This window comes from Phoca vitulina, unplaced genomic scaffold (assembly GCF_004348235.1).
Source record: "Phoca vitulina isolate PV1807 unplaced genomic scaffold, GSC_HSeal_1.0 scaffold4, whole genome shotgun sequence".
NCBI classification, from domain to species: Eukaryota; Metazoa; Chordata; class Mammalia; order Carnivora; family Phocidae; genus Phoca; species Phoca vitulina.
The window spans coordinates 62,734,008-62,749,356 of NW_022589707.1; the positions used below are offsets into that span (position 1 = coordinate 62,734,008).

At 36.0% G+C, this 15,349-nt stretch overlaps 1 protein-coding gene across 1 annotated transcript in view; it reads left to right on the top strand.

The window, feature by feature from the left end:
• Nucleotides 1-4,844: 4,844 nt before the first annotated feature.
• The window catches only part of CALCR (calcitonin receptor), a 64,428-nt gene continuing 53,923 nt past the window's right edge, over nt 4,845-15,349 (top strand). Inside the window, exons 1-3 of the mRNA XM_032401254.1 lie at nt 4,845-4,895; nt 11,964-12,120; nt 14,291-14,401. Of these exons, the coding sequence (XP_032257145.1) occupies nt 4,845-4,895; nt 11,964-12,120; nt 14,291-14,401 (319 nt within the window). The remainder of the gene's footprint in view (nt 4,896-11,963; nt 12,121-14,290; nt 14,402-15,349) is intronic.

Here is a 15,349-nt window from a genome sequence, read left to right on the forward strand (position 1 = left end):
ATAAGTGCATGATGTGTTTTTAATTAAATTGATTTGAAGCAAATAGCTTCTATCTCTCCTTTCTCTATCATGGCTGCTATTGCAGATCCAGTACTAGAAAGTATTGATGAGGTCACAATGCCTTTTCCTCAAATTAGTCTTAATTAACGAAATCCTATCTAATTATTCATTAATAGTATCCATTTGAGTAATGTCATACTTTTGAACTGCACATGATCCTGAACCACTTCTCCAAGATTTCCCACTGATTAATGTTGCCTAGCCAGCTGCTTAGAGGCAAGCTATCTTTTTCATTCAATAAATGTTTATTGAACACTTACTATGTCAGGTCCTTGACAAGAGTCAAAGAAAAAGTCACTTTTTCCCAATATGACATCATTTTTATTCCACTACCCTTCTCATCTAGATTCTTTTACATGATGTGCCAACCTGTTTACCAAAAACAGCTCCCCAATGCAGAAATACCAGTTTTCACTAACTAAACTTGGAGCTTGGTGTCAGATGAGCATTTTAAACTCACAATGAGGAGCGAAGTCATTCTGCTTTGCTCAATATCTCCACATAGATTGGGTTTATGACAACATTATGTCTTGGCAAGTGAGTTCCTGTAGTAATCAAGAACGATTTTCTAATAGATTGTGTAATCAAGCAGTTATCCAAACAGAAGGCATCGTTAAGGCAACAAACCAGCAGACCCTGTGGTTTCACACAGTGTATTTACCTGTTCACTTGGACTATATCTACAGAAGCTTACTAGATAGATCTGTCTTTAAACAAATGTCAAATTTCAAATTTGAAACAGATTCCAGGCCTTGGGTGACACAAGGCTATATAGCTCTTCTGAGATAAGCAATGCCTTACTCTTTTCTTTCCTGCTCTTTGCCCATACCCCCATCCCACTCCTGTTCTCATAGCCAGGGTATTAGGGGAGAGGTTCTTAACGAATAATGCTCCAAAGGAGCAATTGCCTCTGAGATGCCTTTTATAGCTTTGGGCTTTGTACCAAGGCTGGGGAATATTTAAGACCTCAGAAATTCCACTTTTGCTCCATGGAGAAGAAAAAAAGAAATTTTTAAGTAAAAGGGCAGCTCTTTCTCATGACTTGCAAACTTAATAGACGATGGTGGGTTAGAAATTGCCATTGAGCCAAAAGAGCATTTTCCAAAGTATATTCTGTAGATGGGTTAATAATTGTGACTGCAAAAAAAAAATTTTTTTTTGTTTTTCATAGTCAAACAGGTTTGGAGAATGAAGATTTAAAGTCAAACTAGTGGTTTTGGTATAGGAAAATTAGGTACTTTAAAGTGCTAATGTCTATGGTAGATCTCTAAGAAGAATATAGGAAATGCTTAATTTCCTAAACATTTTTGGCCATGGAAACTTTATTTTATGCTGCTTCTCATGGGATTACTGCTATTCTATGGAATACACTTTTGGAAATGCTGATCTATGAGAATAGACACATTATTTTCAGACATTGACATTTCATATTCTTTCCACAAAAAATAAATAAATAAAAATAATGTAACTTTACATGTCAAGGAAATTTGTTCTCCTTAAATGAAGATTATTCTATTCAATCATCATCATTGAATTAGTGATTTAGTGTGTGTGTATTAATAGAAGTGGTTTCCACTGACCAACTCATCCCTGCAACAAAGGAATACAATTTTCTAGAGATGAGATTAGTGATGAGTGCTCATTTGTGGATTCAGAGCAGGGCAGATTCTCTTGTCCCACCCAGTAATTGAACTACTGTCCAAGGTTATTTCATTTACATGTTCTGAATCACACTCCACAATCAAGTTTTTAGATTCCACATTCATCTGGTTTATATATGGGGCTCCCATAAGAGCTTTTGTTTTTTTGTTTTGTTTTGTTTTGTTTTTTAAAGGTGGCTAAAAGACATCTTAGAAACCACTCCCCTAGTAACTAGACTGCTGGACAGATCCAGGGGGATCAATATGCTTCACATATGGAAGTGTGTTCCTCTCCTAGTCAAGAAGGATTGGCTAAGGAGTCTTTCTATAGACAGGAAAATGGCATAGAGGTGAAGCTCCTTGCCCAAAATAAAAGAAATCATAAAAGTAAATGCAGAAATTAGAATCTCTTGGCTCTATTAGGGCTCTAATTAGGGCTCTTTAGGAAAAGAATAATGTGTGCTGCCTTACCAAATTTTGACCCAACATCATCCCTTGAACTAAGCAACCAACATTTACTGAGCACTTACTGTGTCCCAGATTTCTTTCTAGGTTCTTGGGTGACAAAACCAAATAAGTCCTTCCTGTAGAGAAGGAATAGGGAAAACAACAGGAAGTAAACAAATAAATAATCTAATGTCAAAGTTAAGCTTTGTTCTGGTTTTCTCAGAGTCATCTTCCAGGTATTCCAGATGACTGTCTGATCACAGGCTACCTGTCTCATCTGTACCCAATCCAAATTGAACATTTCCAAATTCCATTTTTATCTCCATTAGCTGCTGTTTGCCTGACTTTGTCCTTTGCTGTTTGGGTGCAGGTTTAACTCCCTAAACCTAAGTCAAAACTGTTCTCCTCAGGGTCATTGAATTCTAAACCTTGCCTATTGGAAATTCCATGTTAGTCTTTCCATGTTAGTCTTTCCCGAGATTCCACCTTGCAGTCTATCCATTCTTTAATCATCCATTCAACTAAGCTATAGGTCTCTGTTAGTTCATTTTGGGTTCTCCACGTCTGTCGTTCTTTTTAACTTTCTTCATTCTTTTTTTTTCTCTTTCCTTGGAAGAATCTTAGCAAAGGTGAATTACTTCATTCTCCATTCTGATTCTACTCTTCTTTGCCATGTTTTTCTCCCTTAAATTCATAAAGACCTGTCTTCCTTCACAATTCTACTTACATGTTCTTTCTGTCCTCTTCACAGATCACCAGGAAATACTTCTCTCAAAGAGAGGCATATCTGCAAAGTACTGTTTAACCCTGGAGAATTACAACTGAACTTTTCTAACTAGAGGCAGGTTTAGTACAGCCCCGATCTGCTATAAAGTTGCACATGGGAAATTTGTTATAGTTCAAAATAATGCAAGATTATTTAAAATTATTGACCTCTCCACTTAATAGGAAAAAGGAAAGGACTTTGTTTCTTGACTAAACCCCTCTGTCATTTCCAAATGTTCACTCTCAGATCCATGTTCATACTATTTTCATTCCCCTTAGTTGTTCGTGGTACAATCGTAAAAGCAGTGTGTGGGGCTTTGAAACCATGGGGCTCTCCTTTCCTACAGCAAAATGACTGTGCAGCCTCATTCACCTTCAGCGGGACAATTCTCCCACAGCCTCTCATGTTCCCCATGGTAATGATACTGTTGAGCCAAAACCTAGCAACTCATACTTTATAAAATATCAAATGACATCAAATATATTACATAGATAGAACAAGTCAATTAACTGCCTAATCACCCCATATTCACCTTCATAGAGAAACTGACTTCTCACTGTGCTTAGCCCTTACATTTGAAACTAATGAGTAGGACTTTCATCTGAAGAAGAGATCTGGCTTTTAATTCTGGCGCCTGTAATGTTCCACACATCCTGCTTCTCTCAGAGGCTAAATCATAGGACCACCATAAGCAGCAGACCTTTAGAAATTCAATGTATGTCTATAATTTCCTTCTTAAAAAAAAAAAAAGCAGGATCTAGTTAAGAAAAGCTGTGTTAATTTCATGAGTACACATAATACATTTCAAAAGTCCTACCTTTCACTCCAGAAATAGGACTCATCCGATACTCAGGTAGTAGTATTTTCCATTAAGGGAGAGGACAAATTAAAAGGTCCTTCTCTTTCCCTTACTTCCTTTCCTGAATTTCTTCACTATCCATCCTTGTACCCATGCTAGCAAGCTGGGAGAAAACTTTAATTTCTCCTTCTTCATTTTCTGATATATAGTACTGATATATAAATGGAATACAACTTACTCTTTTGGGAGCAAATATATCAGGCAAACAATGTAAATGCTAACTTATACCTAGCAGAATACATTAAGTATAAGACATATGATGCAATCATAACCACTCACCCTTAGGTGAAATATTTTCACACAAATCCCACTGATGAAAAAAATACATATATATTTTAAATTTTTCTCTCTTTTATTATCTTCCCTTGGGTAAAATTATCTGCACAGTCATGAAAAACTGTTATTTGTGACACAGCAGCATGTTTCTGACTATTATATGCTTTTGAGAAGGAATGGTGAGCCGTTAGGTGACATACTCAATCCTTGCTATTGAAGAAATTTATTCTTAGTCCCAACTTGAAACTTGTAGAAAATTTTGTAGGAAAGAAAAATACTCAAGGCTCTAAATAAGACTACTTAAATCAAAGTTGGCCTTAAATTACCTAGAGGGCATGACTAACGGTCCTTTACAAATCATAGGTTGTATTTGTTCATGTCCAATGAAGTGATTTCTTTGTGGATGTTTCCATTGAAATTTTCAGCAGTTTTACTGATGCCGCGGGTTAAAGGAAGTCCACATTGGTTGCTCTTGATTTCTCTGAATCCTTTGTTTTGGTCCTGATATGTAAATGTGGCTCCGGAATTTCTTAATAGGAGGACTTTCGACAACAACCAGACACCAGTCATTCCTGGCAGAAAGGAAAGGAGTGGAACACGCAACTGCATTTGCATCACCGGCATATTGCTTCCATACATGAATTTTATGCAGGGTGTCTTGGGACATGATCCTCTCCAAGTCAAATAGAAAAAAGAAATTGATTATAGTCAATATGAAAGCTATGTTTATTAATGTAAATGTCTTTTTTACTTTATATTTTTCTAGGACTTAGAAGATCATCTTCAAAAACCAAAAATGAAGTTCACACTCACACGCCGGTGCTTGGTACTCTTCATCTTTCTAAACGTAAGTAAAACATCATTTAAGCTACGTTAATCAAGAATGCTGAAATAGAGCGTACGATTGATGGGCATTTGCAAGGGTAGACATCTTGCCAAAGCTAAGTTTCACCAGCCAAAAGTTCCTCAAAACTATTATTTTCTTGATATTTTGCTAATAGATCCCCACTCCGAACTTTCACAATTTAGATTACTGTTATGGTTCACTGAGATATGTGAGCTTTGTTTACAGAAATTTAGCATTAACTTGAGACATCTCCACATTATCTTGGAATTTAACATGGAAGGTTAATAATGTTCTTGGGTAAAATGTTTTTGATGTTAGACAGGTGGATTTGAAACAGTTTCTGGGCTCCTGTCTTTTTCAAACATCTGAACTCTTTCGGTCAGGTTATTGATTTTAAATGCGTCTCTCAAAAAAACTGACTAAGAATCTTAAGTCTTAACAGACCAATGTCACTCCAGAACTCTTTCTCTAACCTTTTAAATCATGTCCAAGTTATGTGGTTTTATATTGTTTTATTCCTAAATGGTTAGCAAGTAGTCAGAACTGCAATTATCTTAGAAAATACTACCAGGGCCTATCTATTTGTTTGTTTTGATTTTGCTAACCCACCATCATATCAGCTTCCACAACACATGAAAGAGAGATGAGTAAATTTTACATAAATAAATTAGGAGTTGTCTTGATCCTTATCCTTTCTAGCACATCAGAACAACATTGGCCAATGAATCATAGAGGCAATAAAAATAAGTCAGTACCTGATATTATTATATTCACCCAAACAAAACTTTCCCAGGGTTCCAGGATTTACATTGTTAATTCATGAGTAGTCATAGGCTTACAAGTTTGCATAAACTGTTTCTCTTAACATTATTCAGGGAAAAATATTACTAATATTCCAAAAATGTTCCTCTCATTTTTAAGGGAATTTTTATTTTGTAATGTTATACATCAAATAAACGGTTTATGGGTATGATTGTTAATGTAGCCCTCTTGTATCTACTTGGATATTGAGTATAGTTTATTATGTAATATTGTTGTATTATTTTAATCTTTAGATAAAATACAGTATAATTTACTAAAAGTAATCCAATATTTGGAAATGCAAGTAACTTCATGTCATTGTAAATATAATAAAAACACTTAAACAAGAATATTGTAGGAACTACTAGCATATTTTATTTTGTCTCTAAATGCTCAAGGCTTATATGAGATTCTATAGTGCAGAAATAGTGGTATATTCCATTCGTAATTGATATTGTTATCTTTAGAGCTTAAATTAAATTCTGTGTGATCAATTACATGTAAATATTTCTAAATAATTTTATTTCATAAACCATATAATTATATTAGACAGTGACAGAAGAACAGTTCTAAAGTAGTTACTAAGTTACTAAAGTAACTTACTAGATATGAATAAGACAGTTTGAGTACTACCAGAAAGACTACAGATCATTTCTGATGTGTTAAAAAACTAAAGTAGATCAATTCTATTCAAAACTTTTACCCAATATATCTTAAAATTCAGACATTAGAAGAGTATCATATATTTGAGCCACGGACAGAAATGTCTTCTGGTTTGTGGGCATCTCTTTGCTAGCAAACATACTGCACAGGACACTTTTTTTTTTTTTTAAGATTTTATTTATTTATTTGACAGAGAGAGACACAGCGAGAGAGGGAACACAAGCAGGGGGAGTGGGAGAGGGAGAAGCAGGCTTCCCGCTGAGCAGGAGCCCGATGCGGGGCTCGATCTCAGGACCCTGGGATCATGACCTGAGCCGAAGGCAGACGCTTAACAACCAAGCCACCCAGGCACCCCTGCACAGGACACTTGAGTGGCTTTGTGCTCTCTGCTGTGACAAACAGAAATTTGCTTCTCTACCCTGTATTTGGATCATATATTTGATTTGGAGAATTTTTCCATAAAAAAGTTTTGATAATTATCTCAGTTTCCTTCTAAAACATTCATTGTGTTCCACATGGATACTCCTCCAAGAAAATTAAATTTTTTAAAAAAGTGATATTGATTTTAATTACTATAAAATATTACTTCTTAAATACATTAGTGTGAAAAACCACTACGAGTATATTTGTTGAATTCTATGAAATTGATTTCCAAATGCTCTTTTTTTTTTTTTTAAGATTTTATTTATTTATTTGAGAGAGAGAATGAGAGAGAGAGAGAGAGCACATGAGAGGGGGGAGGGTCAGAGGGAGAAGCAGACTCCCTGCCGAGCAGGGAGCCCGATGCGGGACTCGATCCCGGGACTCCAGGATCATGACCTGAGCTGAAGGCAGTCGCTCAACCAACTGAGCCACCCAGGCACCCCCAAATGCTCTTTAAAGTATCAGTTTGTCACCACATTCCATGAGTCTCAATTTACATTAAGCAAAACCACCCACTCACTTCCTCTCCCTTATCTGCAGTAATGCAATAGGCTTAGAACAGTGCTTGACACATAGTGAGCACTCAAAAATGTAGTGATGATGATGATAATTATAAGAACAATGATGAGGACCTAGAAAAACTAGATTCTTCTGAGAAGCATTTTGTTGTTAACTAAGCTGTATTCCCTCATTTGCTTAGAATTTATCATCATGCAGCAGTTTTGTTGTTTATATAATGCTTAAGTAGGAAGTAACGTAGGACACCAACCATCTGATCCTACCTGGAAGAACCAGGGTTAACAGTGTACAAAGTTCTATTTTATCCATTGCTATTTTGAAAAGTATAAGTAACTGAAACATACAAATAATTCCAACATCTACATTGTCAATATTAAGGATGGTGACATCGATATCCTGTTGGTTATATCAGTTTGTGGATTCTAGAATCATGTTCCTTTTAGAGTAGTTCTGTCTCTGGCAATCATTAAGAATCTTTCCCGTCAACACTGTAGCATGGGTTCCCACATTCATTAGGTTTAAGCCATGGCAGAGATGGGCCATTTCTTAAAGGTCTACACAGAACAGTCCTGTAATTATTTTGTCTCTGTGCTTCTAGAAACCACCTGGATCCCAAAAGTAGGCTGGTTGTCTTACATCAAAGTAGGAGTTGCTTGACTACATGACCATTCAAACCAGATTGCTTTCCACTGGACTCCATGATTAGTGTGCACGAAACCTAGAATGTAAGCCCTGTGAGGGCAGGGACCTTACCAGTCTTGTTCACTGCTGAGTCTCCAGTACCTAGAACAGTACCTGGCATGTGGGAAGCAAAGTACCTATTACCTGAGAGAACCAGCGGTGTTTCAGCTGAGGACGACAGGCATTGGTGGCTGCTTGGTGGTCGTATGTGTGGCGCCATTTACTTGCACCTTTAGGAGTGACATCACATATACGGCGGCTAAACTGCTACATAGGACAACAATTAAGAGGTTGTTTTTTTGTTTTGCTTTGGAAAAATCATGTTAAGATGGCTTGTATGCAAATCTTTGAACACCAATCTTTATCCACAAAAGCAGTGTGCCCTTAATAGCTCATCTCTATCCTCATGTGAGCATAAAATATTTATTTATGCCCCCAAATATATAATATAAACATAATACGATAAGTAAAATATGTTTAAGTCTTTCACATTGCTTGGTAGTCTTATCTAATCACTATGCTTCTGTTTTGTCTCTATATTGCTGAAAACTACACTACCTCCTAGCCATTTTTATTGGTACAAAATCATCAGCAAAAAGTTTATATGTCCAATGAACTTTATGAAATTTTTATATGTGTTATTGTCAAGCAGTAGTAATTCCATTGTTGGAAATATATATATATATATATATATATATATATACATATATATATATAAAATAGTTATCTGTCTATGCCCACATACATAGACAGAATGCCTCAATGTGTATGTTATTTTCAGAAGAAAATCGCTGAAACATTCAGTTACCACTGGAAAAATTCCATCGTCAGTGCTCACACACGAACCAGACAAGGAGCGGACTCAGATCACTATGGCTCATCTACGACAGAAGTTCTAATTTCTCATTCCTTCAGTGTTGAAACAATCTCTATTGAACCAGGCTCCAAACCAAGTTCACTGGAGTTTGTTTCAATATTGCAAGAATGATAAGATTGATGCTACTATCGTCTACATGAACTACACCTGCTCTTTCAGATGGTCATATCTATACTGTTTACTGATGTTAAAACTGCATTAAAACAAATAATGCTGTAATTGAAAAATACAAGCACAGGGTTTTCCTCTTGATATCCTTGCACATAATGCCTCCCCATGGCTTCCAGGAACATTTCTTAACTGGTTGCCCAGTCAATTTAAAGATAGAATTCAGAATATTACTTCTGGAAGGAATGCCAAACTTAAAATAGTCCCTAATATCTAAAATATAAATATTTATATATGACATCACATTCCATCTTCTAATTTGATTTGAATGTGGTGAGAAAATGGCCCATAAATAAATAATATATGAAATGGTAATTCTCGTGTCAATGAAAGATTCTAAGAATAGAGCCACAAAGAATCTAAAATAGATGCACAAGGTTAACCTATAATTAATATCTCTTATTGTGAGGACACAATGATCTATTAAAGACCATGGTTATGTGATCTCTAGTGAGATTATTAACACACACACAGACACGTGCTTTCATACAAATGTAGGCTCATACAATCCAAAATGAAGCCTTAACATGAAATTGCTTCAAAATATGTATTTTTTACTCGCAAACCACATTCCAATTCCTGAAGGAATATCTGAGCATTCAGTGATTGATGATTCTTTACTGTTCACAATTTCTGGTGTCAGAAAATATTTTATAATGTTGGTCTTTCTTGCTAGTCTGTAAGCTCCTTGAGGGCAGGATCTATGTGTGTTTTATTCAGCACTGTATCCTCAGTTTCTAGCATAATGCTTGACTTACTAGCAAATAATAACTATTTGCCAACTGATTGGTCTTGAAATGAGTAAGAAAGGGTCATATGACAACAGAATGATGTTCAACTACATGGGTAAAGGATTTGTACATTTTAAATAATTTCTGTCAGTACATTAATTTCTCTTTTCATTGTCATACATCCAAGAGGCATTAAAATTAGAAATAATCCTAATATTCAAAGAGTAGTATCAGCCATCTTCACAGTGTCCATCTGGAATTATAAGTAGTAAGTATTCACCCTCTTCTGTTTGCAAGCAATTTCTACTTAGACGGCTTGCTGACACCTTCAAAACAAGTACAAAAGAGAACTTACCTTCTTCCCCCAGTAAGGTTTTCCTTTCCCAACTTCTCCCTTCTCAGGGCACTCCCATTTTTTCCATTATGTAGGTTAAAATATCAGAGCTGTTTGACTCTTAACTGTTCTCCCTTCCGTATATTCCAAATACATCTTTTTGTTATTTGGGAAAGTGCTGAGGGCTGTACTTCCCTGCTCCCTCCTGTGGTGATCTAGTCCCTGCCTTGGGCTTCCTGGCTCCCTCCCCAGCTCTGATCTGTGCACATCTGACGCCCAGCACATGAATTTTACTAACACTCTCCTTTTGCAGCCTTCACTGATCAAAAACCTGCATGACATCTTTATTTTATTGTCATGTTGTAATAACATTAGCTAAAATGTATTGAGCCTTTCATTGCACCGCACACTTTGTATGCATTTTCTCAGGGCTCTGTGTTATCTGATCTTCCTTGACTCCATTTCTTACTAACCCCCAAAGATACTCCCCTCCAGGAAGGATGGTTTCCTAACAGTGGCTCACACATGCCATTTCCTACCTCTAGGACTTAGACGCATTCCTTTCCTTCCATCCAGAAAGCCCTCCCTCTCCTCCTGTGCAGGCACTCAAAGTCCAATTCCAGTTCTACCTTGTGTCTATAGTCATCCCTGACTGTTCTTGTTCCATGCCCTTTGTCTGTTCTGAATTGTTGTTGTATTATGCATTGTACCGTTTAGCTTTTAGCACCATGCTATCTTATAGGACAGGACGCCCCGTCTACACAATGACATACGCTGGAAAACAGTGCGGTCCTACTATGAGTAGCCTGACGTATACAGTCCAACTTAATAAAAATGAGTTTGTTTTAGAGACTGTGAGGCATAGAGAAAAGTACAGAACACTATTTCTGCCATCGATACATTTGGGGAAACTTTAATCTTAGAATAATTTAGACAGAATAAGGCCAAATAAAAAGTGTGTTTAACAGGTGTGATAGAAAGAGAGCAAGGAGTGTTCTAACTTCAGAAGAAGAAAAGTCAGTGCAGGCTGAAGCTTGCAGTCTTCTCTGAAAAAAGTCTCTATGCAGAACATGGATATAGAAAATCACGGATTCAGGCACCACCAAAAACATCATGGCCACAAAAGAGATTGAAATCTATGTGAACACAACTTAGGATGATGTGTCAGACGGCGATCATGACCGATGTCAGCCTGCACCAAAAATGCAGAAGCGCCAGGAGAAATATTTAAGATTTCCAGTGATTTTCAGCATTGAAAATAAATAACCCTGTGTAGGTCATCAGCTGATGAAGCCAATTTAAACATATTAAGGCCAATCATCCAATGCAGAATATCTCAGAAGAACAGATTTTGTTTGTTCTATGGAATAACTGGGGTGAAATTTTGTCAGTGTACATAATCTAAGCACAAATTTTAAAAAAGCTGAAATAATCTAATATAAAAGCTCATTTATTGCACTAACATATCTATTTTTAATAGCATGACTCATGATTATTAGAGGTTCCAAAGAAGGCAAAATTGATTTAATATTAGTATTTTTTTTGGAAATCAGTTATTTGTTTTGTTTACTTCTAAACTTTACAGTGATAATAAAAACAATCTCATATGATAAAGAGGTGCATGAGTTTGGGTGGGCACTGTACATTTTCAGTAGTGAATGGGATGAATGCAAATATGAAATTTGTAGGTAGAATTTGTAGATGAAATATAAATATACTTTTTAGTTATGAAGAAAAACATCCTACATGGAGACCATTCGTAATTGTTGCTCATGAAGGAAAATGTTTTCAAACTTTTTGATTGTTTCATTTATTTCTGTATATACCCATTCCCGCTCTGTATAAGTAACTGATTTTTCTTTTTAACGCAGCACCCAACCCCGATTCTTCCTGCCACTTCAAATAACACCTATCCCCCCAATATGGAGTCCGAGCCATTTCTGTACGTCCTAGGACGAAAGAAAATGTCGGATGCGCAGTACAAATGCTATGACCGCATGCAGCAGTTACCCCCATACCAAGGAGAAGGTAAAAAGAAGGATGTATGCAAATATGTGTTTCAAATATCATTAAAGGCTTATTTCCTTCCATGGATAAATACATGTTGACTAATTTTAATATGCCAGCATTTTTAACAGTGGTTCTCAAATTATGGTATCTTTGTGTATTTCATGGTGGAGACATGTCTACTTTCTTTGCCTAAGTTCACCCAACTGGTTTTGGGCTAACAGCTGCACCTATGACAAAATTACTACAATAACTCAGTAGTCACACCTGGCAAAGAGGAACAATACAGGGCTAAGTGATGGAGAGGAACTGGAAAATGACAGGAAGGGAAGTGGAAAATAGAGGGCAGAGAATTAGCCTCAGGTGAATCCTGTCAAAACCCTGTCTTGCTTGGGTTAATTAGGCAGTATCTTCCCTTAACTGTCAATGGGTTGGCAACTCCTGCTATTCCTTCCTCTTTTCTACCCCCAGTTCCCAGAGGAATTAATACAAGCTCTCTCCTAGGCAGGCATTGTTTATCTATCACCTTCTCTAGAATGCTCTATGTGACTGTACAAATATTTTCAGGGCCAAGCACATTCTCTTAGTTATAGAAGGCTATGAGATGGCCAAACATTACTACATCCATTTCAGTTCTCTCCCCTGTCCCCTAAAGCATTTGAAAAGTCCCAACAAGATCATGTACACCCTTGTATATTCTAAGATAACACTGCTTGGTAGGGTGGAATATCGTTTAAGTATATTCTGTTTCTATGCATGGTTTGCCTTCAAATTGTTAAAGTTTTAATTTCTAGTTCCTATTTTTAGCATTTTCCTTTAAACAAAACTCAAGACAATTAAAAGACAGCTACATGTTATTCTTCCGTCTGCAGTAGTTTCAGTGTTTTTTAAGAACCTGAAAAGTCATTAGATGCAGCTCTGCCCAAAGACAAACCATTCCTCTGAAGCAAATGAAACAAGAGAAATACAAAATTTATTTTCAGAGACCAAGTGAGAGCAGCCTCCTTCACTTCAGTCTTAATCAGAGGTTGAACTTTCGTACTGTGATCAGTATTTTAAGATTTCTTTTTTCTTTTCTTTTTCTTTTTTTAAATCTTTTTTCTCTTTTCTATTCTATTCTTTTCTTTCTTCTCTCTTTCTTCTTTTTCTTTCTTTCTTTTCTTTCTTTTTCTTTCTTTCTTTTCCTTCCTTCCTTCCTTCCTTCCTTTCTTAGAACTAACTTCAAAGCCTGAGGCTTATTCTTTTGAGTAGCTTTATAGAGGCAGATCTTCATGTTTTAGGGTAAATTAAATTTTGAAAGGAGTGAGAAACTACTTGGAGCCAATGCTGATAAATACATAAACTGCTCAAACTGAGCATTATTTTAGCCACTAATGAAGTGTGATTCTAAAATAATAAGACTAGTTTTATACGTAATCTATTAACTGTCTACAAATGCATCTCCAATAGGAATTTTGAACAATTGAATTTTAAACCCTTGGATTAAGAATAGAATTATCCTAGGGACCCCTGGATGGCTCAGTCCGTTAAGCATCTGACTCTTGATTTCTGCTCAGGTCATGATCTCAGGGTCGTGGGATTAAGCCCTGAGTCAGGCTCCGCACTCAGCAGGGGGTCTGCTTGAGGATTTTCTCTCTCCCTCTCCCTCTGCCCCTCCCCCTGCTCTTGTGGGTGTGTGTTCTCTCTCTCTCTCTCTCTCTCTCTCTCTCTCTCTCTCTCGCAAATAAATAAATAAATCTTAAAAAAAAAAAAAAAAGAATAGAGCCATCCAAGGCAACCTTTTTTAAGGTTAATGGTTAGTAGGCTGTATATGTTCTAAAGCTATATAGTTTTTTTCAAAGTAAGCCTCTTATCCAGGGGTGATACTGCATATATTTTCACAAGATTTCTTTGCAGCATTTCTGGAGATATTTTAAAGGAAAGATTTTGGAGGAAAGATTCCATACGGATGACATGTGTGTCTTTTGAAGAGCAAATGGAGAAAACCCTATAAAAATGTAAATTTGATTAAGAGTTGGTCAAGTTAATATCTTTGTTTTGTTGCTGCGGCTGTTCTTTTTCATATTTCCATATGCATGTAGAGCGTTCCAGAATAACTATTAAATAGTTAGGTCCTATTGAACACTGTTAAATCCTGCTGATGATTCTGCAGCTTTTTCCAACTTTTTCCAATTTCTTTGTGAATCATCAGGTCCATATTGCAACCGCACGTGGGATGGATGGCTGTGCTGGGATGATACACCAGCTGGAGTACTGTCCCATCAGTACTGCCCAGATTATTTTCCAGACTTTGATCCAACAGGTAAAATATTTCTTTTTATTTCATATTTTGCTATGAAGCTTTTAGAATTTTCATGATTCTGAAAAAAAAAATCAGATATAAAAGATACCTATCTAATCATACTCTACATGTTTCAGCACTTTCTGAAGCATTTCCTTACTTGAAATATCACTGAGTTGTACAAATATTTCAAGCTCTCCTTATTTTTTAGGTCACATTACTGGTCAGATGAGCACATTGGTCTTTAATTCTAAATGAAAGTTAAATTTTTATATATTTTAAATATTTAATATTAAATTTTAATAAAATTTTAAATTAATTTTTTTTAACTCTGTGAAGTTTTACTTAAATGTGGTTATCTCTCAGTTTTCAATTGTCGCACATTTGGTGACTTATGCAAATACTTGATCTAGACTTTGGGTATACAGGACTGATAGAGCACACACAACGGAAATTTTATATAACACTGAAAGTTATATAAAACTGTCATGTGTAAAGGAAACTAAATCAGAAGATAGTAACTCTAGACACTTGCTAGATTTCTGTTCCAACAGTAGATTATTAATATATGTTCAGTAAATATGACTAATGAAGTTACAATGAATGGATCATACTAACATCCAGCTCCATGCCCTGCACAACACAAGCAGTCAACAAATGTGTGTTAAGTAAATAAGTGACACCAAATTCATTTTAGCTATAAAAGTAACATAGGAATACTTCTCATTGAGTATCATTTTTTACTTTTTAAAATATTTTCATATATATTATCTAAATTTATATACTCACACAATATTTGACACAAAATTGCAAGTGAACAAAGTCTCCTGAGCTCTTACCTAACCCTCTCTTTATAAGTAAGTGCAACAGTCTTGGAAAAGCATTTGAGAAACAGTACTTCTAAATCCCCATACATACTTGCGCAGATTGAAGTACTTTTAGAACCTCCTAGGGAAGACATGTTTTTCC